Here is a 24,944-nt window from a genome sequence, read left to right on the forward strand (position 1 = left end):
GTTCTGAGAGTGCTGGCAGGTCTCACTGTGTTGCATGGGAGTCGACTCTGAAGAATGAGTATCAAGTATTGATAAAAGAAAGGGATACAGCAAATGTCTGAAGGTCGCAGCAGGTAAGTTAAAAGCCCATTACAGAGCTACTCTTGGCTCCAGTCTGATGCCTTACCTGACAGATCATTCCAAAAACCTTCAGGAACTAATGTTCTTGTGGCCATTAGGGGAAATAAAATGTTGCCAGTTCACTAGAATAGTTTGATAGCCAAGTCCTGTGCAGTAATTATCCTTCCTTTAGTCAAGTACTGGTCACTTGTTTATACTAAGGTCGTCCTGTATCCTGCAGCATCCCTCTGTATGCAGGAACAGCGTGAAATAAGTGTGTTGGGGTTGTCTGTGCATCGCTTTCTGGCTCTTTACGCACAAATACATCAAGAGGTTTCATGTGTCAGTGGTTTCTTCCTTTCCCTCTCTCACCAGCAGAATATTAAATGTAGCTTTGCTTTTTTGTTGAGTTCCATTTAAAGCTTTTTTTTGCAGAAAAGAGACCTTGATGAACACGTACCTGATCAGACCCTAGAGTCACACAGTCAGGATCTAGGCAAGAAACCTCACCGATGCTGTTCCTCAGACTGAACATCCTGTATTTCCGCAGACCCTCAGCCTGGCGTTGAACAGCCTCCCAGGCCTGTAGGGTTTAGTTGTGGCTGGGAGGGAGGAAGGCAGGATGGATGAAACTTGTAACAAAGGCACGAATATCTGCCTGTGGTCACGCAGGGCAATTGAAATTCGAGTAGACTACTATGGTGTCGCCTGTTGTAATATTTTATGATACTGTACTGTAGTTCTGAAAGGATCTCATTTAGGAATTCAAGCTATTAAATGGGTTGTAAAATTGAAACAAAAGCCTCCTGCAAAGTCAAAAGTGCCAGGCTGGGGAGAAAGCCAGGTCAGTGCAAAAGAACAGGATCAAAGCAGTTTTAATCAGTCTGGTCTAATGACTGGAGAGGTGCTATGGCCTCATAAAAGGTTGCAGCCATGCTAATTTGAGTCTGTCCTTTGGAGATGAAACATGTCTTCCTGTTGAGAACAGGTGCTCAGACTCTAGCGTGATACTCCTCATAAAAGTCCTCATAGCTCCAGGCTGTAATTAGCAATTTCATCCTGTTTGTTTATCAGTAAAACATTGCTACTCTGTCCAGAAAAAAATACAGCGCGTGCCCCACTTTCTCATGTTGGTTCATAAGTTTCCCTTTGTTAATGAGACTTTCCATCCTTGTTCTACAGAATAGTAAGACGCAGGAGAAAAGGAAAAACCCTTCCCTGATTATTTCCTCTTGGCAAAAGGTGGTGTGAAGATGCTCCCTTTAGAACAATGTGTCGCAAGAATATAAATTTTCTGTAATATTTCCCTGAAACTTAACAGCTCAGAATTACCAGACTCTGTTTGCACAGAAACAAGTATTTCCAATTGCTGCTCTCCAGGAAGGCTGGCTTTGTTTGCGGTGTAGATATTTTGTTTTAAAATGAGATTCTCTCATCTTACACTGATGCTCTGGGAAGGGGAGACCTACTGCTATCTTTGTGCCTCAGCCAGGATGTGCCAGAAAAATGCTCTGCAGGGAACAGTTTTCTACTGGCAGAGTAGGATTTGGACATGCAACTTCTTGCCTCTGAAATCTGATTTTTCTAGACTTTCTGCAGTAAGTTTGATTAGTAAAACCTACCCCAGCTGCTAGTACAAATCTGTCTCTGAATCCTCCCTGCTGCTGCTCTGCCTCCGTGATCCCTCACAGATGTGGCCCCGTGTATATGAGCTGTAGCTTGCTCTTGTACCACAGAAAGGACCAGAAGGTGCTTTGGGCACGTATTTTGCTGTCTGATTCCCTTAATTTGAGTTCTTATCCCTGGAAATACCAGCCGACTGCTGGGTAGTCAGAGTCCTGGCGCTGTATGGAGGCAGGAAGTGCTCAGCACTTGTGTCTTGTTCGTGCGATGTCAAGTGAGCGGCTTCTCCCAGTGAAAGCCGTTTGCAGATAAGCACTTTCTTGGGATCAGCACAGGCACATTAGGATTTACACAGTGCAGTTTGGCTCCCGTCACATCCGTGTTCAGCAACAACAGTTTAGAGTTGATTTTTGTGGAATTTCTTTTCAGACATATTTATAGAGTTAACGCTTGTCACTTTTGAAATACCGTTGAGAAGGCATGTTTGCACAAGCACCAGATGGACAAATGGCTTATTAGCACCAGACTGAGTGTCATCTGGGTGGCTTAACGGGCAGTAGGAGGTACAATCAGGACACGTGTTTGTGCTGATTGAAGCCAGAGTTCAATTTTTAAGGTGCATCTGTGTTGACAGAGCTTGCTCCCTGCTCGGCTCGTGCTGTTTGGCTGAAGGTCGGCGTCTCCTCCTCGCTGCTGCCTGTTTAAGCAAGGAGTTAGAGAGCTCAGCATCCCTCTGGGAGGGGAGGCAGAGGGGAAATCAAAGCCCCCAGTCCTGCTCAGGTCCACCACCTCTGCCCTGTCTAATGATGCTTGGTATTTTTCAGTCAGTTCAGAGCCAGTATGCGTTTGATCCCCTGTGTATTTGTTACAGTTAAATCCAAAAACATGAGAGGAAGGTCTAGTAATGAACAGGAGGGAAGAAATGTGGGTGAGGTGGTGGCAGGGAGGTCCCTTCCCAGCCACTCGCAGCCTGGGTGATCACAGCAGGGGCTGCCGAAAGCAGGCAAAGGGCTGGACGATTCATTCGGGCAGTGAGGAATGGCAGGGGACGTTCATGACCCCTCCTGTGACATAGGAACAATCATCATTTAATTATTTTTATAGGAGCATTTTGGGTGATATTTAACTTGTAATTTTGTTTGTTTGTTTCAGAGAAAGTAATTTTCCCCTCTAAAGATCCCCCTACGCTTTTCCCTTCCTTTCCCAGGTCCAAACAGAAATAAAGGAGGGAAATCGCCCACAACCCCGTATCTGGAGTCCGGGAGTTTGAGAGAGCATTCATTAAGAGGGGAGCAATTTTAGCTGCCAGGGCTTTATCAGATTGATTTGGGCAGATTTCAGAACTATGAGAGAGGACCCTAAATTTCCCCAGTGTTGTGGCTACTGCTGAAGGCCAACGAGCCATTCCTTGCTCTGCCTTTCAGTGACAGGCTGCTGCTAGATGGTAACAAAAATTAATCGTTCAAAGTATTCCAGTAAGTCCAAATTCAACAGCCTCAAATTTCTCATTCTTCTTTGTGAGGTCCCTACACGATTCCTGATGATCTTTAATAAAGTTGGAGGTTTTTTTAATGCTAGATATGAGCCCACCAAGCTGCTGGCACTCCCTCTTCCCCTCCACCTCCCATCCACATCTTTCGGCCCCTGCCTTTTTCTCCTGCACTGGTGCCCATCTGATCCTGGAGCAAGCAGAATTAGCTGGCAGTAAGTGGCCCTACAGAGAAGTTTGCAGTTTCTGGCCTGTGAGGGAGCTCGTGGGAGATGTAGACAGCAAGATGGTGTGTCCCAGCAATAGCTGCACATAAAGTAGCTGGGCTTAGTCTTATAAAAGCACACCCTAATTCTGACTGACCTAAATAACTCCTGTGCTCTCTTGCTGTTCTGGTGAGCCATCACGCAGTGCCTTCTGTAGGTTCCAGATAACTATATAAAAAGAATGCCATTCGTCTTCCTTCTCTCTGCCTGTATGAAATCTCCTCATTTTTCCTCTCTGTCTCTATTTTCCTCATGTGGATTCTCTTTCCCTTTTGTCTGACACCGCTAGTTCTTGCATTAACACATAGTGAGAAGGATGAGCCTAGAACCCACTGAGCCCACCTGAGGTTTTGGCTTCGAAGTATTAAAAGACTATCAAGAAATCTCAAGATCAATGCTTTGTTGAAAAAGTTCCCTAAACTAATCCAAGAAAGTAGGACAGTGTAATCTTTCTTTGAGGTTGAAAGGAGAAAGTACTAATTTCATGCAGAAAAGATTGTATCTTGGACTGGCATAGGAATAGAAAATAAATAGGTATTAAATTACATTCGGCTGTCTCAAAATAATCTAATAAAGCATCTGCTGGATCAATAGCTGAATCATTATCCAAGGCACATAGCTAACTTTCCCTTTTTTAATTTGAGATGCAAGAAAGAGGTTTTTGCATTACCATAATAAAAAGAATAATACTTTAAGTCTTCACAGGAAAAAGGCAGAAGTAGGGAAAAAAACCAAGAACCACACTTTATGCCTTAAGCAAGTGTCATTTTTCATTTGAAACATGTAATTTAGGGATATTGTGAAATAAAGTTTTTGTATTTAATGACTGTCAATCTGTCAGCTTTGCTGAGCTGTTTGACAAAAAAAAACCCAACCCAGAGTCTGTGAAAGAAGACTTTGTGTGCAGGAAGAGAAGAAGGGCAAGACAAGGCTTTCAACAACTTTGTTCTCCTAATTAAGACTTACTGGGGAGAGGAAAAAAAAAAAGATGGAACAGTTATCCACTGAAAATGCAGTTTCATCAAAAGAAGATGAGATCTGCCCGTGTTGGCTGCAGCGTGCACAGCCACAAACAAGACTACCAGGGAGAAACTGCAGTCAGGTGCAGACCATGGCAAATAAGGCAGGAGTAACAGTGAGGTGTTACCAGCCTTTCAAATACTGCAAAAACGTTTATTAAACCATGTAGTAAATATAGAGAGAATGTGGTTTTAGGAGTCAGAATAGGAAAAAACAGACTAAAGACATCTCAGTATTTAAAGCAGTGGGGTTTGAAATAGTGAAGAGTGATCTCAGAAATTATATTAAGAATGTGATAGAGGATGAGGTTATCCCTGAGGACAGGAGCTATCGGTGGTTACTCTCAGTCTGGAAAGCACTTTAAATGGCAGATTGTTTTGTTTTTCCTGGAATCAGGTTCCCTGTAATATATTCATTAATGCAGCATGATGGAATAGGTAGTACAGTTATAATATGTCCAGGGCACCAAGCTGGGAAGAGATACAAACAGTACAGAGGACTGAATTACAATTCAAAATGATCTTGATAAATGGGAGAAATGATCTGAAACCACTAGCATGAGACTCCCCGAAGAGAAGTGTAGTGCTGAACTAAGAAAGGTGAAATCAAATACAGAAAACCCAAGTAATCAATAACCAGCTGTACAGCACTGCAGAAACTGTGAAAATGAGGGTGAACTCCCCCAGATTCAGGAAATGTTTTGGTTTTGAGATGAAGTCACCACAGTACGGCATATTGATACAAGTGTCCTATGTAAGATGGAGGTGAGAAAGAGAGAGTTTTTATGCTCATGGATGTGGTGAGGTCTCTGTGTCCTGTTTGGACACTAAGCTTTGAAAGAGATGAAAATAAATTGCTCTTTGAATAGAGCATCGAATGGCCCGGGGAGGTTTGGGAAATGCGGCTCAGAGCGATGATGGTGGGGAGGTAAGGGATTATTTAGTCTAGAGACTCTACGACAGTGGAGAGTAGAGGTCTTGAAATAAATTAGAGGTTGTTTCAAAGCAGACAGACGTTTAATCTTTCACCAGATTCGCTGAGGCTAGAAGAAGTAATTAGCTTCATTTGAAATGGGAAGGATTTCATCTAGAAGCGCTTTTTAGCAGGTATGTTGAGGGGCTGCGGGGTGGGTGGCTGCGGAGGCTGCTGTCCCTGTGTCCTGGCGTTTTGTCCCCTAATAACTGCTGGCCCTGGCAGCTGGTTTCAGTCACGCTGGAGAGAAGGGTAAGGTCTCATTTGATAGTAGGGTGAAAGCATCCCTTCGTGTCCCATCACTTAATTAGCAGAGTTAAGACCGGGAAGCAGAAAACAAGCAAAGAGCAAGTGAAGTGAGAGAGGGAGACTGCGCCCAGCTCTGCGGTGGGTTAACGTAAGTCAGGACGTGCTGCCTCGCAGCTACCAGCGGGCTTATAGACACAGATACCCCAAGCTGCCTTAACTCTGGTTTGTATAAAACAAATCCCCGAATCCCCTGCCAGCCAGCACAGGCTGAACGTACAGCTGACAGAATGCTTGCTGGAGCGGAGAAGTCTGCATTTTCATTCATTCTTATTTCATTCATTCTCATTTCAGTTTTTGGAAGACTTTTATTTGCAGACCTTCATTTTTAAACAGGGCCAGTTTCAGCTGGACTCTGCGAAACAGAAGCACCTCCAGTTTGTGTTGGGATCCTGCCAGCATCCTCTCTCAGGTTTACAGTCAAATAGTTCCCTGCTTCTTGTGAGCCTTTGCCTGACTCTCTCCAAATTCCTTTCTAGAAAACTGATTGACTTTGTATTTGCTGTTAATTACAGTTCTCCCTCTTGGCTTTGAGAGGTAGATTTCTAATGCTAAAGTTTTGGTAGGGCCATTAATAGGTGGGATAGGAATGTTACATCTTTGCATTTCAAAAGCCCAGATTAAAAGACATATATGCAAATACAATAGCAGCTAGAATCTAAAATGTGTTGTTTATTGGAATATATTAATCTTAGAATATTTTATAGACTATTCTGGGGGACCTGTGGCTACAGGATACCCGCTCGGATTGAGAAGATACCTGGTAGGATCTCATTTGCCTAAGAAAAGCATCAAAATTATGCCCCAAATGAGATCAAAAAACTAACACCTGACAAAGATTTCTGAGCACGCAGCTTGATGACTGCTGAAGTCAGAGTCGGGCCAGGACGCCTTGACTCCTTCTAACCGTCCTGCAGACTCATTATCTCCTTTGAGCCAGAGCTGCAAGCTCAGGGAGGTGGTTGGGTGGAAAACTATCTAGAAAAACAGCTGGAAAACCTTGTCTTCCTTTTAGGTTGGTTTAAGCTGCTGTGGAACTTCCTCCTTGGTTCCTCAGATAGGCATGAAACAAATGCTTTGAAAACCTTCAGAGAGAAAGCCTGTCAGTCTAAAATTTTGTAAAGTTTGAATTGTGTATGGCCTTTTTTGCTGCTTCAGAGCAGCAAAACTGGGATTGCTTTAAACTTGGAATTAGCTTTTTTCTTTTTTTTTTCCTTTGTTTTTTTCTTTTTTGAGTTTTTTCTTTTTTTTTTTTTCTTTTTTTTTTTTTTTCTTTTCTCCAACACCCCTCCCAAATGAGCAGGATTTTTCTGCTTGTGCTGATGGGGTGAGGTGTTGATGCCAAGAACAGCCCATGCACGCACGTCTTGCTAAACAAGAGGTGTACGGTCTGTGCGCTGCAGGTAATTATGAATGTTGCTTTCAAGTTTATTGCCCCCACAGAGTTTTGCCTAGGGCATTTTTTTTGCAGTGAGCTGACAGGGTTCTTTCTAAGCACTTTGGTCGTTATATTCTCCCTGTCAGGATCTTTGCGTGGGCAAGAAGAGGAAGAAATGAAGCCAAAGCTTTTGATGAGGAACATTTGCAAAAGAACCTAAAGCTTTGCATGGCCCTATCTTGGGTGGGGACTTGAGCTGGGCCTTGAGCTAGTGACAACAGCAAGGAGATTTATCTGATTTTTCTCAATACCTGGATGATGTTACTATGCAAGTTGCCAGTTTCCAGTGTAACAAGATCCCATGTGGGTAAGCAGCTTTGAAGTCGGTTCTGTTGCCCATGTAGCCACGTGATGTAATGAACGCATTGCTCAGCAATGTTTGGAGAAAGCAGAGCTGCAGAAATTCACCCCTCTCAGAGTAGAACGGCATTTTCTTCAGGAAGTGTACACAGGCACTGCAATGAAGCTGCTGCTTCTTCTTTTTTTTTTTTTTTTTTAAACCATTCTCTAAGACTAACAGTCACTAAAATACTTGATTTACTCTGTTCCTAACCTCCATGGATCCTCTAGCTTTTGGTGAGCTGTGAAACCAGGATTCCCAGGCTAATGAGTCTTCCTTCCCTGTGTGGTGTCTCTCAGCGTTGCCTCTGCATGAATGCAAGTGACTGCTCCAGCACGTGAAGCTGTTCTGGGGAGTCTCTCTGACCGTGTGTTTGGACCTACTGCTTTTCATCTGAGTCCAGCAGCTGCAGAGGAAATTTGCACCCGCCCTCCGTATCAGCGCAGCCTCCTGTTTTGAGGAGGGCTACAGTTCCCACCCTGCGTGTTATCCCTGTTTCTCTGTGCTTTAACATGACCTTTTGCTAAAGATACAGTGACCCGTTCTCAGCCTTGAGATCTTCATTCACCTCTTCTGATTTCTCCAGCCCTGTCACTGATGCTTGGCTTTGACTAATATATTCACAGCAACTAATCTGATGCAACCTTGACGTTTGTACTTCGTGAGTCCTACCCAGGTGATTGAGGAGGAGGAGGAGGAGGACAGCCTTCTGTCTTTACCATTCTTCAGCTCTTCACAGTCTTTAGGGTTCGGGTCTAGCTCCGGACCCCCACCCTGTAAAAGGTGAGGATAACTCCTGCGGTGGGATCTCCTCCCATGGCTGTGCCTTCGGTGGGGAAGCACTTTTGAGGAACTATAGAGGGTTAAAACCATGTTTCTGAAACCAGCCTAGAGGTGAAGTCACATGCACAAGGGAGATTTTGCAAGTTGGTGCTTGCAGCTTTGGGTAATGAGAGGGAGCGCGGGGGCGAAGGCTTCTTGTCTTGGGTGAGCTGTGTCTGGTTAGTCTGTGGTCCCCGGGAGATGCAGGGAAGAGAGTGACTTTCCCCAATACAGGTTGGGGCTGTGGGACCAGAGACCTCCCCGCTTGGTGGTGGGACTGTGTGGCGCCTGGGCAGTGCAGAGTGGGACAATAGCAGATAAAGGACACCGAGGAGGAGGAGGAGGGAGCTGCACTGTCTCCCCAGGACCAGGAAGTGAGCTGGACCAGGTAAGCCTCTGCCAGCCACTCTGGAAATGAAGCAGGACTTGCTGAATGTTTCTCTGCTCTTTAGCTGGGGCTTGGAGGTGTCTTAAAAAGAAGGTCCATAGCCTGAAGGAGGCAAAGTCACCAGAGAGACGCTGGTGTTGCATAAAGAATAAGAAGAGATGTAGCGAGACGCAGAGCTTGGGGAGTGCAGGAGATGAGAGGATGCCCCTCGTGTTAGCACAGGAGGCAGCAGGGGAAGATCTGGGGGGGGGGACACATTTCCAAAAATAGGCAGTTGTTCTGCAGTAAAAGGCAATGGAGCCAAACGAGGACTGTGCTACACAAAGAGGTAAAAGCAAAGCTGCTTTTGCTGATGGGCTCGTCCTGGCTGGGGAAGGCTGTTTCCCTCCTGCAGCTCCCCGACAGGCTGGGGAAGGCTGAGCTGCCCTCACCCTGCTGCACCATTCGCTGTCGTCTCCTGGGGACTGTCCTCCAGAGACTCAAAATTCTTGACATCTAATCTAGAGAGCCTTGATTCATCTCTATTTTAACGCGACAGCAGCAACAACAGGGTGGTAGGTTTTAATTAGGTTTTCCTTTTGTTTCCTCTGGTTTTTCACTCTTTGCTTTGCTGCTGTTTTGTGTGGGCTTTTCTGTCTCATTTTTCATTTTCCCTTCTGTTTGATGCTAATCTGAAGGGATTGAAGGCAAAAGGGGAAAAGCAGTGAGAAAATTCACTGTCTGAATCCACTTTTTGGTGCTGGGAGATGTGCTCTGTAACACATGGCTACCCACGCTCTGCAAGGAAATCTCACTGGGGAGCTGCACTCAACGTATGGCAGAATTGCTCCTCACCTGTGCTGGTGAAGAGTGGGTGCTGTGCCCACCCCGTATACACACACAGACACTGCACACCTCTTGTGCGACATCTACCATGGCTTGATTCCTTTAAGTGTGGATTTCCAGCCCTCTGCAGGTTTTTTCTGGAATCAGAAGAACCTTTTGTGTTGTTTCTCCTGCTTTAATTTCCTTTCTGACAGCCCTTCAACCAGTGACTACCCTGGCTTTGTGCAAGGGGGTAGTTGCAGCAACAACCATCAGTCAAAAATAAAGCAATCCTCTTTGGAAGGAGAGCGGATGAGCTCTGTGAGGGACCCCTCGTGTTCCTGGTGCAAAAGTAGGACCAAGCAGAGGTTAAAAAGTAAATGATAGTTTTGGAGAGCCAGAGTGAAAGGAGCTGAGTCACTTGAGTGGAAGATAATTGAAAAGTAATCTTCAGTCTTCCAAGCATTTGCTTTAATAACCACCCACAGGTCCTGGCAGTAGGTTAGAGACCTACGTCAGCAGCATTTGCCTGGAAAATCTGTGGGCATGGTGCCTGCTGTGGAGAAGTGCCCTATCGGCTTCTGGCACTGCCCATGGCAGAGAGGAGAGGGGAAAGGAAAGCAGAGACCGTCAAAGGCTTCGCTGCTGCTGGGTGAGAGCTCCTGCTTGCCTCTGCCTTCAGTGGATGCTTTTTATCTTCCTTATCTGCACTGCTTCCTTCGTGTGGTGAGGGGTTATCCACCACGTCAGTGAGCGGGGTGCATTGCTTCCAGAGAGGGACATTCACACTGGCTCCACTTTCTTCTGAAAGTGCCAACTGAAAGCAATACCAAAAAGCCTCTTGGCTTCACAAGGAGAAATCCTGCCTATTCCTTGACTAATTGTTCACAAAATACGAATGTTTAAGGATGTCAGGATAATTTAAGGAATATTTAAGGATATTTTTTCCACCTATTAACAAGAAAAAAGGTAATTGCAGCAAAAGGTGAGGCTGGGTGTACTGCACTCATGGCTGGCTAATGCCTACCTGGTGATAACATCCACAGGGAGCGGGGTCCAAAGAGCAGAGTACACCCAAGTGATCTGTGCTGTTACCCTTTATTTGCCATCTCTGCAAGATCTGGGATTCTCTTTTCCTCTTTTCAGGGCTAGAAAATGCCTCCTTGCTCATGGAAAGCAGGATCTTGAGGAAGTCATCAGTGGGAATGTGAATGGGGATTTCACAATCTGCTCCCTAACGAGGAGAACAAGCCAGCTGCCTTGGGGCTGAGTTGGTGTTTCTTAGCAGTGAAAGATAAGGCAGATCTACAAAGGGCTGAATTTCTGACAATACGACATAGAGTCCCTCAAGGAGAGGCACCTTCAGCATGGCCCATAAAAGCCAAGCTGGTGGAATTGAGAAAAATGGGTCGCTCTCCCCTGTCCTCTACTCTAAGAGTGACTTAAAGGAAGGATCCCTGCAGTGGGTGAAAGGTAAGTGAGCAACTTGCTATTGATAAGGAGAGAGGCAGTATTGAGTACAGTGCCCTTAAAATAACAGAAGACAGATTTCTCAAAGATGCTCATTAACAGCATCTCATTTGTAACTAAACATTATGGATGCTTCAGCATTTTGGGGAGGGGATAGAGACACTTTGACTTTTTTGGAAATCCTGGTATATAGGGATGAATGGACATCCACCTACTGAAAACCAGGACCCTGGAAGTCTTCTCTTGGCCTTCAAAAGTCAAGAAATCTTTGTGAAATTTGATCTGTGCTTTCCAAGTGACTCCCTTCCCTGGTAACAATTTGCTCCCTCTCTGCAGCACTACTTCCAAAACCACCTGAGGTGCTGTGCAGAGACGGAAGGCAGTGCCATGGATGGCTGTTCTCCCGGAGACCTCCATGAACCATTCAGCAGGGCACCCTTTTTGCTTGCTTAGTTCATGGCACCTCCTCAGTGCTCAGTTTTTGCAGGGGCAAAGCAGCTCTTGTCACTCCAGCAGGCTCCCACAGAGGTCAAGGAGCTGAGCCCCTCTGCAGACCTCAGGTATCTCAGCTTGGCACCCAGACTGTGCTGAGCAACTTGACCAAAGTCATGGAGAACAGGAGAGCTGAGCCCAAGGCTGAGGCCATTTTATTTTTTTTATTGCTTTATACTCACCATCTCCACTGCTCTGTGTCAGGAGGAGGTAAACCTCATCAAACCAACAGGACGTTGTTATCCTGAAGGTTTCAGACGCATCCACTCTTCCCTTTTTGACTTGATGCAGTCGTGCCCTATTGTAATGTAATTGCCTTGTTTCACTTGGCATCTCCTGTTCCTGAGCAGTGAAGAGGTGATGAGGATGGAGGATGTAAGTGGGAGAGAAGGGAAAGGTGAGTGCGCGCTGCATGTCAGCGGGCACAGCAGTCTGGGAGAGCACTAAGTGGCAGAGTCAGCAGGAGCAGCCCCAGGGGACACCTGGCTGACCCCGGATCTGCAAAGGGGAAGGAAAGCTGGGTGAAACAGTTCAGCGAAACAGGATCTCCTCCGAACAAGTCACTTCCTTAGACCCAATCTCTTCCTCTTGACGTAGCACAGCTTGTGTAAACTCTAGATAAATGCCAGATGGGATGCCTGGAGATCACAGCTCTCCTGTGTCACTCCAAGGCTGCTCTGTCTCAGCTCTGAGCAGCCTGCTCCTCAAATCTAGGACAGACTGTCCTCACACTTCCCAGGCTCCTGACTGCAACCTGGGTCTCTAGATTACATCTCTGATCCTAGCCCTAGCTGAAACTGGGAAGCTGAGAGCCTTGAGCAGAGCCGTGCTGCCCAGCAGCACTGCTGAAGCAGGGACCTGGGTGCTGGAGGACGTATGGGCCTCATGCTCCAGGGCAGCCCTGCCACATCTCAAACAATGTGATTATTGGAAAGCACTTTAATTTGATTGATCAAGTTTTTTCTTGTGGTGGGTGGGGTGGGCAGACAATGGGGGATCTCTCTAAGAGGTAGATAGCCTTAGCAACACCAAGCAGCTTGAGTCCATCGTCCTTTCAGTTTGGGATCAGTGAGGCAAGACATAATCCTGCTGAAGATCAGAGCATCATGTTATCTCTGACTGCTCACTCCTGGAATGTGTTTGGGTTTTCCTCCCTTTTTGTAGGTTTTTTTCTTACAGGGGATATCAGGCTGCTTCCAAAGCGCCTTGTGATGCTCTTAGAAATGTCCAAGGGGGGATTCTGGATCCATTTAAAACACGTCAGGGTGATCTGTGTTCCTCGGCCTTTGTCACATGCTCCTTAGCTGCTGGGAGAAAAACCCGTGCTCATGACTCCCTTGGGCTCTTGCAGAACCCCTCAATGGCCAGGTGCTCATGGTGCTCAGCATGGACAACAACTGCTCGGCCACCTCCTTTGACATGGAGCTTTGTGCAGAGAAACTGAAGTCCTTTGGGGTTCAGGTAAGCTCCTCATGTGTTATCTCCCCTGGGGGCCCTGTAGGAGTGAATGCTAGCTGGATTAGCATAATTTGCATTTTCATCCACTTAACAGACAGCTTTTTTTTTTTTTTTTTGCTTTGAGAGTTGCCTATTTTAGTTCAACTTCAGTCTATTCCCTATGGACTACAAGTCAACTTTAATGATCTTGACTTAAACCTCCATGAAGAAAACCATTCAACATTGGTTCTAGTGAGTTGCTTGAAAATCACTCTGATGGGATGGAGCATCCCTGGGACAATCTGTTTTGTCTTGCCCTTCATCATAAAAAGGTGGTTGTGACTTTCCCTGCACTTTTCAGAGGGATATTACTCACTGCAAAGGAGGCAAAGACACAAGTTTTTGGTCTGTGACAGTGGTATGGGTGAGACTGGAGGTGTGCTCTGTGGCACAGTGCTCTGGAACACAGCTTTCAGTTGCAGCGCCAGCCTGGCCCCATGATGGCTGCCCAAGCTGGTTCTGATGGGACTAGGAGCCTGAAACAGGAGCATGGCTCTAGTTTTTTGTTTGCTCCCTGAGCAGGTGGCAGCGGATCAGTGGAGAAGGTTAATCCAGGATGCTGTCCTGAAGCCTGAAGTGAGGCGGTACATGTTCTACAACTCCAGGGCATTCCAAATAGCCATTGCCGTGGTAAGGACAGTGGGGTCTCTCGCAGGCTTGCCATAGGCATGCTGAGATGCATCAAGACCTACACCCGGGGTTCGTGTGCCCAGGGAGGGACAGGTTTGGTTGGGGAGGAGATACTGGTTTTCACACATTCTAGTGGGCTCCTTTGGAGATCCCAGTTCACAGAATTTCTGTAGATGGAAGGCTAGGCACCTTCTCCAACCCCTTGCTGGTACTGCCACTGAAGCAAGCTGTCCATGGCTGGATAACCAGCATATGCTGAGGTAGTAGTACTTATATCAGGCTTATTTTTAAACTTGATTTCAAAAATCTGTAGATATTCTGGTCCTGATGTTAATTTAGATCAATGGACCAGTCAACTTTGGTTACTGAGGTGATTGTCTAGTCTTTCGTGTTGTCTTCTGGTGAGAGAAGCTCCTCCAGAGACCCCAACCATTAACTTCTACTGTCAAGCTGATACTTTGCAATGTGCTGACGATGTGATAAAATCTGACTCCTTCATTTTAGTTGCATTTATTTTTTTGGATATCCATTATACATGTCTTCTCCTCCTTACAATATTGTAGGAATTTTTGTTCAGTGTTTTGAGGGTTTTGGTGCCTGTTTAGCGTGAATGAGTTGTATTATTGTGAGATGATGCTGTGACACACTGTGCTGTACGTGTCATATTTGCTTCTAGGTAACCTCCTGCCTAAATGCATGCTATCTGAAGTAAAGGCCAAACAAATTCAGTTTTGCCTGTCTATACAAAAGCCAAGTTTGTCAGTCCTTAACATAGTCCTTGAGCCCAGTGTCAGTGTCTACTATTTGAGCATTATTGTAATTGAGTAGTCTCTGCATCACCTTGAGTGCTTTGACATAGGAGCTTTCTAAATACAGGGACTTTTAGAAGTATTATCAATATGCCTCAGTGAGTGCATTTCTTATCTAAATGGAAGAACTCAGTTGAAATCCTTCCTAGGTATGAATCATCATTAATAATTCACTCTCTGTCTTTGATGACTGGTCATTTTTTATAATAAACTAGGGCTCACGCAGTCCTTCTAGTCCTTTCTTTCCCCTGTTTATTATTGGAAAGAACTTTTGTCCTTTCTCACCCTCTGAAAATTTTGTGTGACTTGATTTATGGTAAGGTATTACCCTGGGAGAAGGGATCAGTAGTTTTCTTCCTCCCTTGACTTTTCTCACTTTCATAGTTTTGTGAGTATCATCAGCCTCTCTGGGTTTTTATAGGTTTTCTACATGTCTCTCTGGACAAACATTTACTCCACAGTCCAGCTGTGTTCGTTTGGACGCTACTGGGAGGCCAGCGTGCTGGTGACCCTGGCTGCCGTAGTAGTCACTGTCATTGTGATACTGGTTATGGATCGCCGCCAGAGGAAGGTAAGAGGAGGCTGCTTGTGTGGAGGCTGGAGATAAAGCCACCGCTGCAGAGCGTGGTTCACACTCCCACGGCTGGTGGGAAGCCGCGGGGACTCACCGGTAGAGCCGGCTCCTGCCCTGCGTCTGACGACGGTCCTTGCAGTCTCGGCTGTGTGCAGCCATGTAATGATATTGTTTACTTGTGTCACTGTGGTGCTCTGGAACTTGCAAGAGGTACAGAACAAAAAGGCAGCTCCTAACCCATAGAATTTACAATAAAATTATAAAACTGAGGTAGACTGGGCAGTAGAAGGAAACAGGAGGATGATGTTACCATGAGAGGCAAGCAGCTAGCAGCATCCACTGCTTGGTTGTTGTCAACTTTTGTTTGCAGGAATCACAGAAGTATGGAAATTTCTAAGGAGTGATCTGAAAAATAATATTGCAGAGGCTTGATTGAAAATCCAGAGGGGTCTTTGCACTGATTTTAATGGATTTTGGAGCAAGCCTCTAATGACACCCGTGCAATGATTCTTCCAAAGGGAAACCTGGCAAATGTGTGGGTACACAGAGGTTCAGGAAAGGAGTCCTTCACCCAGGGACTGCTGGGGATGGAAGAGAGAACATGATACTGGAGGTGAATGCCACTTCAGACATCTTGTCTGAAAAATAAATAATCCTCAGTGGGATTTCTGGCTGCACAGACATCTGCTAGTGGTGGTTAGGCCAATACTGATGGCTGGTGACAGTCCTGTCTGACTGAGGACTGCTCTTGTCACTGTTTTCCTTTCAGGGACGCAGGGTTTGGGATTATCCAGCTGCAGTTTGTAGCTGGAAGATGGCCCAACTTTTGTTGTAGAGTGTGTTAACTTTTCCTGCATTCCTTAATAGATAAATATGAATACAGATGTGAGGCTGGCAGCTGTCAATGAAATCTTTATCAAGCATGGTTTAATACTGGGGATTACAGATGCCCTGGATGGGCCACACAACATCCTACAAGTATCCTTTCTGTAGGGAGTCATTTGTACCCCTCCTGGGTGGTTAATGATGTGGAGGTATTTACTGATATCATGATCCATGAGGATTTCCAGTGGGTGGAATTCCTAGGATTTGTTTTTTCTCCTATTGGATGGCATGAGGGATTGGGTATTTCTATTTCTCCTGTAAGTGGGGATTGCGATATGCCCAAAGGCAATTGGAAATAATGAGTCTAAAAGATTGAAGTGGGATTAGTCCTTTGGGCAGACAATTATTCCTGAAAGTGTATTATACTTACATGACTGTGATGATTCTAATTATGAGCTGAGTGACAGCAATGTGCCTATGGCAATAAAAGCACCAACACAGAGAAAAACAGAGTCCCTGTCCCTGGGAGCTCATGTTCTGCCTTGCAGAGACAAACTAAGCCAACAATTTCCAAGTGCCTCTGCTCTCAGGGTGATGTGTAGCCCTGGGTTCCCTCCTCCAGGCACATTAGAGAACCTGATTTCATGGGGCGTGTGCCTGGCAGCCAGGTCTGTAGCTGCCAAGTGCTTCTGACCTTCATGGCCTTTTAAAAATGCAGGTTGAAGAAGCCAGGTAGGGGGACGCTCATTTGCTGCTTTTTAGAGATATCTTTTCTGGACTAGACAAAGATTTAGGGGGAAGAAGAGAGTTTTAAGACAACATGAAAGTCTTAAAGGAAGGTGAGAGAGATGGATTTGCTGGTGGATGTGTGTATCCCCGCACCCCCACCCCATATATGCAGAGAGGTATGAAATAGAAATGGAGAGGGAACGAAGGCTGAAACCCAGGGTCAGAGAAGGGGCCAGGGGTGAAGTCATGCAGAATGAGGGGAAAACACTTAAGAACCTTAATTACACATTGGTCAGACCAGCATAGTTTTGCACCTTAGTAAGTGAGGACTAATCCAAGGAACCTTCACCTCTACCTGCATGTCCCAGAACTGCCTGAGAGCAGAAAACAACCCAAGGATTTACAATTTCTCAGTGTGCTCTAGTGTCAGATCTGGTTCGACCCTCTAGCTTTTACACCACTCCTGAATCCCCTTGATGATGGCAGCTTGAGCAGATATACAAAGGCAGACCTTTGGCTGCCTTCTGGGGACTGCTGCTCTCGAAGCTAACAGGACTCACATCGCCAACACGCTGCTCTTGGTAGTCTCTTTGCAAACAGTGCCTCTGTCCTGCACACAAGCACCAAGTACAGTAAATATTGTAAAAAATATATGGAAAAAATCCTTAGAAACAAAGGAAAGAAAGCAGGAAGAGGTTTAGGGAAGCTAAGTCAATGTGACCCACCAGTTTATTTAGATGTAAGGCCACTAAGATGAATGATGGTCAATGGCCCTGGGTTATCCCGGTTGTCACCCTCCCAGGGTGCAGGAGGTGTGCAAGGAGAACTGGCTGCCCTCTGGGGCAATGTCCTCCTTCCCTGCCACTCCTCTTCTCTTGCCCTTTACCTTGAGGTTTTGCCTTAGCCCAGACCCTCTTGGCTTAAAATTAGCCATGCAATGTGTTATTCGAGTCCTGTGTTCTGAAGACCCTGTGGGCATCCCCTGCCTGTGCTCTGCTTCCTGTGGGGTCCATACCACGATCTGCACAGAGGCAGAGGGCTGAGGAGGGGGAAACCTGGAAAGACCCCTTCCTTAACCCTGCCCGTCCCAGCTGTGGTTTGTGCGCTTCAGCCCAGAGCGCTGCCTCCAGTCCTTGTCAGCCCACATCACGGACATGCAGAGGACACGAGAGGTAAGTGCCTGTGGGCACAGCCCATGTTCAGGTCCACCCCTGCACCCTGGCTTTGGTGGGATGGAGGTGGGCAAGGAGAACCGAGTGTTTGAGTGTCCTCCTGGGCATCCCCTGCTGTGAACTGAGAGTGGGACAGACTGGGAGGTGGATAAACTGCATCTGTTAGTGCCCAATTCAGCAGGAATTTGTTTAGGCCCTCTGGTATGTGCATGTCTAGATAATTAACTGTACAGCTTTAATAAAGGAAAGACATCAAGAATCAAGGGCAAATTTTGAAAGCACGTGTCACAACTTGAAATAGCTGACACCTTGAGCTGTCCTCCTGTAATAAATGGGATAGCCTGAGGAATAAGTAAACACTGCACTGGGTTAACTGTATAAAAATTGTGTCCTCTTGGCCTTCAGAAAATGTTTTCCTCCACACTGGTGTATAAATACACAAACACCGTGCTCTCCTGCGCTGAATTGCCCTGTGGGATGAGAGGTGGGGGGGTACAACCCTCTGAAAATCTCAAGGCTGTTCATCTCCCTGGATGAACTGACAGATGCAGGTCGGGGCATGGACAGTAACACAGCAGTTCACGTATTAGCTGATATACAGTTTTTAAAGACAAGATTCTCTGTGCTAGGCTGTGACCATCGTGCGGGGAGCGGTTATGGGCACAAGAGGCAGCTGATGGCAGCAGGGCTGTGGGATGAAGACACTCAGCTCCAAGTGCTGGGCGTGGCTCTGGGCCAGTGCTGGTTTTCACTCTTGGGGTGATAACTCCCAGCAGTGAAAAGTGTGCAGGAGGAAATTGTGCCCTTCAAAGACTGTCCTCAGGACACTGCTGCTGCCTGCCTTTGGAGACCCCCAAAATCTCTTTCTCTTCCAGTCGGGCTTGCGGCACAGCCTGGACCAGCTCTGTGTGGTTATGGAGGCGGTGGTTCAGCCCGACCCGGGGAGGGAGGAGGAGGCGTTGTGTGAAGAGTCCCCTCTTTTATCCAGTGGAGTGAACCTAAATAAAGAGCCTGTGACATGCAACGAGCTGCTCCACCTTGTTCCTGAGGGCCCACCGGAGGTAATGAGAAATATCCCTCCTGATGGACAGAGGTGCTGAATGACCTCCCCAGGCACCTCAACTCCAAAACTCGTCCCAGCCATGGGGACACCTCCTTTTTCACCAGTAGGAGCACCTGAAAGCCTGGAGGTCCACACACCTTCTCCAGCCCTGACGCTGCTGAGCAGTCAATGCTTACTGAGCAGCTAGTGCTTAATCATTGAGGAATTCATGGATTTGGCTTTTCCTTGCTGGTGGTCAGGGGTCCCAGTTTGGAAAACAACCTCTCCCAGGGTCCATGCAGGGACCCAGTGCCTGTGTCCAGGCTGCGGATGAGGCAAGGCCGTGCTCAGCCTTTGTCTCCTCCTTGGAGCATACCTTCAAAGACTTGTGCCGTGCTGAGCAACAAATGTGTCCTCATTCCTGCTCAGCAAGAAGCTTCAAAAGGGATGATTTTGATTTATTTTACAGTTTTCCACTTGCTGTTACTAAGCAAATTTGGTGCAGGTGACATCCCTGCAGATTGAAGCTCTCTGGCTGTCTACAGGCGAAAACAAGAACCCGGAGGCAGTGACAGAGCAGGCAGGTCCCTGAGCAACCTGGCTCCTCGGACACCCACCACTGAGTGGTCATTTCATGTCACTCCCCCATGGGGACAGTGTGCCAGCACTGCTGACCAGAAGGGGATCTGGGACAGTTATATATGCCATTGGCTCCTGTCCTGTTTCTTTCAGACAAGGACAGTCCTTGAACGAGGGAGAAAATGGTATTTAATGCGTCATCCACTCTTCCTGCAGGTAGTTGCTCTGCTCTGACACCTCTTGTGCTCTTTCCAGGTGATGGCCCAGCAGCTCCTGGTGATCTTCAGTGGGTGCTACGTCCGGCTCCTGGTCACCGGCCAGCTCCCTCGGGCCCCGGCAGGGGGGCATCTGGAGCACAGCAGTGTGCCCTGTCTCTGCCAGTTCATCGAGATCACCGCACTCAACACACATCAGAGCTGGTTCGTGGGCAGGTGACCCCAGGGGGCTGGAAAACACTGAACTAAAAGTTGTCCATGCACAACAGTGTGAAGAAGCCGTGGGGCAGAGGAGAGGGCTGTAATCGCTCATCCTGGACTTATCTGGATGAACGAGTGGAAATATGACTCTAATAAAACATGCAAGACACTCACCAGAAAGATGCTTACCTTTGAGACTTTCTGCCTGCCCACTGGCTTGGTGTGAAGGAGCTGCTCTGGGGGTCAGAAACAATCCAGGGACAACCCAGAGTTCCCTTGGAAAATTTCCCACTGCTCTTACTTGGGGGCCTTGGAAAGTGATGGGGAATACTTGCAGGCACCAGCCCCATGTCTTCAAAATTAAGTACGTGGGTTTTATTTAGTACAAGGTAGGGAAAATCTGTGCGTAGCAGCCTTGCAAATGTGATGTTTGCTCTGGATTATGTTTGTGTCACGTAGTTGTCAGTGATAGTGAGCTTTATCTTGTGACAGACATGGACATGTTTCAGCTGATGACTGGGCAAACTTTCCACTTAAGAGCTACCTTGGGATGGTGCTTGGTACCTGCTGCTTCTGCTGCTCCCTTGGGGGGACGTGATGGACAGCTTCATGATCCATGGGATTAAGCCTTAAAGAAGGCACTAGGTAGGGCATCCTGGAGCACAGCTCGTTTCAGACTCCGCTTTCTGCTCCATTTTGGGACAGGCTAATTTCCTTTGTTTTTCCTTTCCTCCTTTCTCCCCACTGTGGTTGCACACAGCATGTAAGAGGAGCCAGTGATGAGCAGGAGACTTCAGCATTTGCATGGAGTCCATGAGGGAATGGGACACAAAGCACTGTAAGCCTACAAGAGGTTGTGTGCTCAGGTGGTGCCCATAAATGGAGAAGTGCTGTATGGCCCAGGAGATGTTGGTGTCCTCCTCTGTCCCTAGAGCCAGGCATTTCCATGAAATTCAAGTGATTGCATGCACTGATGTCTACCTGACCACCTAGCCACATGCTTTGGTGGTGATAGCTGTCCTAGGAAGTGGCAACGGTCAGAATAAAGAGTCCTAAGGTCTGTGTTTTCTAGCCTTGATGTGACTGAGTGTGCATGGGAGGTTTGGGTCTGTTCTGTAGCTTTTAGGAAGTATTTCTTTGCAGAAGGGGTTGTTGGGCGTTGGAATGGGCTGCCCAGGGCAGGGGGGGAGTCCCCATCCCTGGAGGGGTTGAAGAGTCGGATTGACCCAGCGCTGAGGGATCTGGTGGAGTTGGGAACGGTCAGTGTGAGGTTCATGGTTGGACTGGAGGATCTTCAAGGGCTTTTCCATCCTAGATGATTCTGTGATTCTGTGATTCCAGCCTGCCTGTCCTCCCTCCCTCCCTATCTTCTGCAGAGCCCTGCAGCTCCCTGGGGAGGCTTGTGCCTCTCCTGCCTTAACAAAGTTCAGCATGGGACTCCTGCCCCACACAAAGCCAGGAGGGTTTTTAAATTAAGGCCACTAGTTTGTGCACAGCCCTTCACTGTGTACATCCCATCCTGCCACTGAGCATCTCCCCCTTGTGCCATATTGTACCAGAAAATTTTTGGTGCTGAAGGCCAAACCCATCACTCGGTAGCAGCAAGAAGCTGAGCCCTGGTGACCCAGGAGCTTCCAGCCAGCTGTCCCCAGGGGTGCAGGATGACTCTGCTCCCTCCCCTGTTGTTTCTATCACAAGCAACAGTTAGATAAGATCCATCTCTTCCTACACGAGCAGCAAGGCTAGCCTCAGCAGCGAGCCCCAGTGCTGCCAATGTATGAACCAAACCATCAGTCTCTTCAAACACCATAATGACAGCAAACCCCTTCCAGGAGAAAAACCACCACGCTCCCAACCAGCCTCTTTTCATCCATCTTTATTTCTGGTTCAGCTTGGGCTGTCACAGGAAGGGGTCGGGCAGATTCCTCCCCGCACGCGCGGAGTTTGCGATTCTGCTGTCATTGCTCTCTGTGACGGTCGGGGTTTGCTGGAGGGGGGACCCAACTGCGGGCCCTGCAGCCCTCTGCTCTGTGGGTGCTGCACATCACACCGGCGTGCTGTCTGCCCGGTAAGGACAGCTTCACCAGTTAGTGGGCGCAGGGAGGAGGGTTGTACAAAACATGATGGGATTTCCACAGACCTAAGCTCTAAGAATCCTTACTCCAGCTCAGGAACTAATTTTACTCATGGAAATTGTCTGAATGTATTCCAAAATCTTTGGGAGCACAGTTTGGTTTCACAGTACAAAAATCCGATTTGCTGCTAGGATGCAATGGCTCATGCTCTTCCCCTGACTCTCCATGGCCCAAAAATGCCAGGAGCATCTGATACACATTGACAGTCTTTTTTTTTTTTTCTGCCAGCTAGAAAATTCTAGTAACAAGAGACTGACCGGCACATTTTCTATCCTTCTTCTGTGTTGAGAGCAGATACAGGAGGGATTTGCTGATATTTTCCAGTCCTTGGGCTGCAGGATTCCCAGCAAATGGATTCCCTGGGGAAACTGCTGTGAAGAAAGCTCGTGGCCTTCAGGGGAGGACCACGAGGGCTTTTACTCTCAGGACCGGCAGGGCTGGTCTTGGATGGCATTTTTGTTCCTGGGAAGGGAGGCTCTGGCTTGGGGGGCTGCCGGTACCTCTGCCTTTACATCTGCAAATACATGTTGGAGAAAAAAGGGGATTAGCCAAGGGGAAGGATTATTGCTGAAGGGACAAGGCTGGGATGTGAACTGGCAAGGTGCTCAGAAAACCTCCTGAGGGGAACCATAAGCAGCCTTAGGTAAGCCGAGGGAGTTGGGGCATGTTTACAACACAGAGTGCTCTCCAGCAGAGCCCACCTTGCCGCAAGGAGGGCACAAAGCTCTGCAGTTTCTAAGCTGTGAGCTGGACATCACCGGTGCCTCCAGATCATCCACATTTCCCAGACGGATCTGTCCTCCGGTGAGCTGCACAGTCCTTGCGCCCTGCCCTGGGCCAGCTTTCCCTGGGAAAGCAGAGCTCACAGCTGCGGGCTGCTCCGTGCTAGAGAGGTGCAGCCCACCCCTGCATCCTCAGCAGCCGAGGGGCTGGTGTGCCCAACCTGCCAGAAAGGCACAGGGCTCTGCTAGTGCCAACTGCGCAGCTCCCCTGATTGCAATCAAACACACAGCAATTAGCTGCTGAGAAGGAGCTTAACTTCTTTGCTCAAAGGAGGAGTTTGATTCCTCTCACTAAGACACCCAGGTGCCTGCCCTGATCTTCCCGTTCAGGGCCCCTGCAAAGCCCTGGCTCCTATTGCAGGCCAGATGACTAATGCTCTGCTTTTCCTTCATACACACTTAATGAAGGCATTAGTGAAAGAAGATGTCCCCTTTCCCTCACCTCGTGCCCCTATTAAGGATCCAGCTGTTATTTAGGGGAAAGGTGATATTCTGGAGATTTTATAGGACCCCCTAGGCACGCAGTTCCATTTCCTCCCCCTGCACACAGCATGTGGGAGCAGCAGAAAGGCTCAGCCCTGCATCTTCGCTTCGAGTCTCCTGTGCCAACCCTAAGCTCCTGGCAGAGATAGGAGACCACGGGGCAGGACCTGACCGCCGTGGCAGCTGCCTGGGAACGTGCTGGTGCCAGGGTGCAGCTCTGGGCATGTTTGCACAACAGCAACCAGGAGTGACTCAGCTGAACCAGTGAAACTGGTATTGGTGGGGGCAGATCTTTCCCATGCTGAGATTCCTCTGTCTGCTGTTCTTTTGACAGTGAGCTTTAATGCCTGAGCAGCATGGCTGGGTGATGCAGGAGCAGCTCCCTGGTGAGCCCTCCTCCCCAGGAGCAGCCCTCGTGGCTGGGGCAGGGACAGGGAGCCAGGAAGGTCCTCACCATACCTGCTGTGCTGAATCGGGGGTGGCCAGGAGGAGCAGCTGCTCTCGGGGGCATCGCATGAGTGATCTGCAAAGTCATAGTGATTTGTGTGTTTCAAATGGGCCAGGAAGGGGCTGGGGAAGGTTGGCCGCAAGGACAGAAATCTCTCACTGCCAGCTGGGGTGTGTGGTGATGCATTTTGGTATTTAGCAGGGTGCCTGAAATAACAAAGATTGCCCCAGGGAGACGTAGCTCTGGGGAGCGGTGCTTCAGCAGGTTACGTCCACTCACCTCTCTGATTGCCCCCCAAGTAAGTCTGTCCTCCCTTCCAAAGGCTGCTATTTGCTCATCCTCTCTGTCAGGGGCTGGGTTGCAGCCATGACATTTAAAGGCAAAACTCAACGAGGGAAGATAAAGCAGGAAAAATAATAAACTTTTGCAACTTCTACCTGTTATGGTTCTTCCTCAGACGACCCAGCGCATCTCCCCTGCGGGCAGGGCAGCAGCTGGCCCAAGACTGCTGGCAACCAGCCTGTAAGCCCAGGCAAGCCCTGGCCCCTCCATCCCGGGTGTGGTTGGGGATGAGTGTGTGGATGTCCCCATCCCCAGCGAGCTGCAGACTTACTTTGGTGGTGGCTGCGGGGGGCTGCCTGCGCCAGGCGGGGTGGTGGCTCCTGGTGCTCCCGGCTGCACAGGGTCCCCATCTTCCTGGCCACATAGCGGCAGGCTGGCAGGAAAAGGGGAGATCTGTCTGCTCTCTGCAGCAATGAAAAACACCAGCCACCCTGAAACCGCCCCCCCCCCCCCCCCCCCCGAGAGCCCAGAGCAGGACCTGTTTATGAGCTGGGGATCCTCGCAGAGGAGGATCGGCTGGGGGCTGCGCTGGACCGTGTTGGGTTATGGCCAAAAGTAACAGAGGAAACGGAGGGGACTGGATTTAATGGGCTAAAAGGGAGTTACTGTGTCTGGTGTCCTGGCTGTGTTTCAAACCACTCCAGCACCAGCCTTTCTCCCCCCACAAGCCAAGGCCATAAAATACGCAGAGTATTTACCGTGCAGAAATCCCTCCAAGCTCTCTCGCCTCAAACGAGAGGTTTCCTTACCGTTGATAATTACTCAAACCATTTTCTCCTGGGCTCAGCAAAGCTGTCCTTTCCAGCCAGCCTGTCTCCTCCTCTCGCAGTCAGCTCTGCAGTGGTTTTATTTCTTTACAGCCTGGCTTCCTCCTGCCTTCCCTCCCGCAGGGACGTTGCTCCAGTAGCACCGGGTCAGGGCGGTAGGCAGGCTCAGCCTGGCGCTGCCTCCA

General features: G+C 48.1%; 1 protein-coding gene and 1 long non-coding RNA gene across 13 annotated transcripts; one reads left to right on the forward strand and one right to left on the reverse strand.

Annotated features, from left to right (window-relative positions):
• Window positions 1-38: 38 nt before the first annotated feature.
• TMEM268 (transmembrane protein 268) lies at window positions 39-20,849 on the forward strand. 12 transcript variants are annotated; one of them, XM_074891688.1, is made up of 10 exons: window positions 39-113; window positions 5,529-8,763; window positions 10,714-11,040; window positions 12,881-12,990; window positions 13,549-13,656; window positions 14,887-15,036; window positions 15,907-16,017; window positions 17,685-17,765; window positions 18,641-18,826; window positions 19,642-20,849. In XM_074891688.1, the coding sequence occupies exons 3-10, from the start codon at window positions 10,935-10,937 to the stop codon at window positions 19,819-19,821; spliced, it is 1,032 nt and encodes a 343-aa protein (XP_074747789.1). In that variant the 5' UTR covers window positions 39-113; window positions 5,529-8,763; window positions 10,714-10,934; the 3' UTR covers window positions 19,822-20,849. The 12 variants fall into 12 exon arrangements, with proteins under 12 accessions (XP_074747789.1, XP_074747794.1, XP_074747785.1 ...); XM_074891693.1 differs by having other exon boundaries at window positions 40-113; window positions 6,070-8,763; XM_074891684.1 differs by having other exon boundaries at window positions 66-8,336; window positions 8,610-8,763.
• An 813-nt stretch (window positions 20,850-21,662) lies between these two features.
• On the reverse strand, window positions 21,663-24,936 carry LOC141952973 (uncharacterized). The gene is made up of 3 exons (XR_012631825.1): window positions 24,742-24,936; window positions 24,264-24,365; window positions 21,663-22,451 (listed from the first exon to the last, which is right to left on the reverse strand). It is a non-coding gene; the product is annotated as an uncharacterized LOC141952973 (long non-coding RNA).
• Window positions 24,937-24,944: the final 8 nt, after the last annotated feature.

This window comes from Strix uralensis, chromosome 21, assembly GCF_047716275.1.
Source record: "Strix uralensis isolate ZFMK-TIS-50842 chromosome 21, bStrUra1, whole genome shotgun sequence".
NCBI lineage: Eukaryota > Metazoa > Chordata > Aves > Strigiformes > Strigidae > Strix > Strix uralensis.